The sequence below is a fragment of the Lactuca virosa genome, chromosome 2, assembly GCF_052849685.1.
Source record: "Lactuca virosa cultivar CGN04683 chromosome 2, Lactuca_virosa_CGN04683_v6, whole genome shotgun sequence".
In the NCBI taxonomy this organism is placed as follows: Eukaryota; Viridiplantae; Streptophyta; class Magnoliopsida; order Asterales; family Asteraceae; genus Lactuca; species Lactuca virosa.
In genome coordinates, this window is record NC_136427.1 from 209,383,321 (window position 1) to 209,386,402 (window position 3,082).

General features: G+C 33.7%; 1 protein-coding gene across 1 annotated transcript; it reads left to right on the top strand.

The window, feature by feature from the left end:
- Positions 1–261: 261 nt before the first annotated feature.
- LOC145160118 (NEP1-interacting protein-like 1) lies at positions 262–2,784 on the top strand. Its single transcript, XM_079079224.1, has 5 exons — positions 262–621; positions 936–1,114; positions 1,547–1,630; positions 1,756–1,923; positions 2,490–2,784. The coding sequence occupies exons 1-5, from the start codon at positions 456–458 to the stop codon at positions 2,610–2,612; spliced, it is 720 nt and encodes a 239-aa protein (XP_078935350.1). The 5' UTR covers positions 262–455; the 3' UTR covers positions 2,613–2,784.
- Positions 2,785–3,082: the final 298 nt, after the last annotated feature.

The window sequence follows — 3,082 nt, forward strand, 5'->3', positions numbered from 1 at the left end:
TATTTAAAAATGACATATATGAAATTCTATCGTCTAAATTTTAAAATAATTATAAATAAATATTTGAATTAAATGAAAATCATTTTTCTTCTGTTGAGTCTTATTCTTATTAAAGAAATAATGTAGTTGAAAAAACATCAAAAATTTTAAATAATTTGAAAATCAGTTTTTAAAATAGTCAATATCACCTTATTTTTATTATACGTATGAAAGAATTTTCTAATTAGAAAAAGTCACAACTTCGAACCACAAGAAAGTGAGGAAGCTATAAATGCAGTGTTGGTTTGATGTAGTTCCTTACACCTTCTTTCAGCGACATAGTATTTTACTTTCTTCTGGTAAACAATACGCCAAACGTGACTAAACCCGTGAGCCTTTGAAACCCTCCCTGAATCTTTGGATCATAACATACAATCGAAGTTCTTTGGAGAAACCTTTTAGCAACTGATTCAAAAATGGAGTTTTACACTTACCCATCTCGTCCTCTCCCTTCGTCTTCACAGATTTCTGATTTTTCATTTGGAAATTTGGTTTCAAAAATCAGAGATTTCTTCAGTTCTGCAGTTTCTGCTATTGTGGGAAACGTTTTTTCTGCAATTTTCACCTTCTTCTTCGCATTAGGTACGTTTTCTTCTTCGTCTTTCTCAATGAATCAGGTGAAAATTGTCTGTTGATTGTCGATATTTTGGTTTTTTTTTTTTTGTGTTGGTTTTCGATAATTTGAATTGGGATCTCTGTGTTTTTATATTTGGTTCCCAATTTCAAACGTTTCTGATTGTTGATTTGTTAAATTACGGTTAGAATCGGGGTCTCCATTTTTGAAACATCATGTTCTTAACCTTTGTAACTTCATTATTGATGAATGATTAGTAGATAAATCTCAGTTTTTCACCATTGTTTTTGCTCATAATCATTGACCTATTGTCAACCTGCAGTGGGTACTTTATTAGGAGCATTGACTGGGGCTTTGATCGGCCAAGAAACCGAGAGTGGATTTGTTAGAGGTGCTGCAGTTGGCGCCATTTCTGGTGCTGTTTTTTCCATTGAAGTTTTCGAATCTTCGCTTCGTTTGTGGCAATCTGATGAATCAGGGATCCGATGCCTTCTCTACTTGGTGAGCAATTCCATCGATCTTCTCATTGTTATATGATAGCTCAACTGTTTTGATTCATAACCATGGACAAACCTCAAGAAATTAAGAACAAATAAGCCATTCATGCTTTAAAACTTGTGCTTTTTTACTTTTTAGAACAATCCCCCATTTATTAAGTACACAAAGACGAAGATCCATTTAGGAAAACTGGTTCTTGAGACTCTGTGAAACCCGCTTGAACTGAAAAGGGATTTCCCATTTGAATTAGGATCCGAAGGCATCTCAACAAAATGGTTGATGTAAAAACCTTCTTGACCCAAAATTTATCGAAGTTTTCAAGAAATTTCCTGAAGAGAAATGGTGATCAATCTTTGGAACTTTATTCTCCTATCGAGCTTCAATTCCCTTTTTGTGATAAAACTATTAATGTCACTTGTGCTACATTTACAACAGATTGATGTCATTGTAAGCTTAATAAGTGGAAGACTTGTTCGTGAGCGGATTGGTCCAGCTATGTTAAGTGCCGTACAAAGCCAGGTGAGATTTACCGAATTCGATCCAGCTCAATATGTTTGTTGTATTATACTATAATGAAATTAAAAAATAAAAATAAAAAAGAAATTATTGTTTCTTTATTGTTAATATTTTGGTTTTGTATTTAGATGGGAGCCATTGAGACGAGATTTGATGAGGTTCAAAATATATTTGACATTGGTGGTTGTAAAGGCTTGCCTGAATATTCGGTTAAAAAAATACCTAAAATCACCGTTACAAGTGACAACAATGTGGATGACTCGGGCGAGAAAGTCTTGTGTTCTGTATGTCTTCAGGTAATACGATTTCTATTTAGAAGTTTACGTCCCATTTGTTATGTACCACATAATAAGAAAAAACAGATTGTACTGCGTTTGACATTTATCAGACCGGGACAAGGATATGATTGATGTCAATGAGATGGAAATTACAACGTTTTGTATCACCAAAATGGTGAAACAAGGTAGGATACGGATTCGTTCTCGATTTCTCGTTTGTACAAAAGACGTGAATGTCCTTAACATCGAAAATAGCCCTAGGGCTATTTTCGATAATGAGAATGAGACATCTTTTGCACAAACGAGAAATTGAGAACGAATCCGTATCCTACCTTGTTTCACTTTTTTGGGTGGTAAAAAAGTTGCAATTTTTGTCTCAACAACACCAGTCATAATCCCAGTTTAATGCATGTCAAACACTGTACAATTAGTTTTATCGTGTCTAATCCCACATAAAAGACACGACCTAAACGACCCTTTTGTCTAACACTATAATAGGACCAACTCGTAGTTCTAATTTCTAATTCTTAATGAAGTGCATAGAACTTATTATGGTCAGTGTTTTCATGTTGATTTTTTTTCAGGATTTTCAACTCGGAGAAACGGTGAGAAATTTACCACAATGCCATCACATGTTTCACCTACCTTGCATTGATAAATGGCTTGTAAGACACGGATCCTGTCCGCTATGCAGGCGCGACCTCTAAATAAATTTATTTTATTTTGTGTAAATTCCGAAATGAAACATTTTTCGTATCGTGACCCTTAGATGTTCTTTATCTGTTTTGTATACGATAATATATGCAGTTAGGTTATACCATACATGTATCGTGATACATCTAAAAGTTGATTAGTTATAAAATATTTAACATTTTGGCCCTCAAGGACTTGGAATTTAATGTACAACTTTGTGTGTGTGTGTGCGCATAATTCATTATAGAATTACCGCGTCATTGGAATAGTTTAGGTGACCAACGAATACATTAATGGAAAGAGTTGGTGGTTGTTAGGTTTCCTTATATAGAAAGCTCATCTAATATCTAAAAAAGTTACAATTTTAAATTAGTGATTTTGGGTTGAATTTGATCTTAGCTTTTTAGTTAATTTATCGATTCAATTAGAAGTTAGGACAAACAATTTAAGCTTGGCCACCGAAAAGTCATGTTTGTTATACTCC

Bases quoted from the DNA above. Each gene is read 5' to 3' on its own strand.
- LOC145160118 (XM_079079224.1), top strand. From the start codon at position 456: ATGGAGTTTTACACTTACCCATCTCGTCCTCTCCCTTCGTCTTCACAG. The intron at 622-935 runs GTACGTTTTCTT...GTCAACCTGCAG, and splicing joins CACCTTCTTCTTCGCATTAG to TGGGTACTTTATTAGGAGCA. The intron at 1,924-2,489 runs GTAATACGATTT...ATTTTTTTTCAG, and splicing joins TGTGTTCTGTATGTCTTCAG to GATTTTCAACTCGGAGAAAC.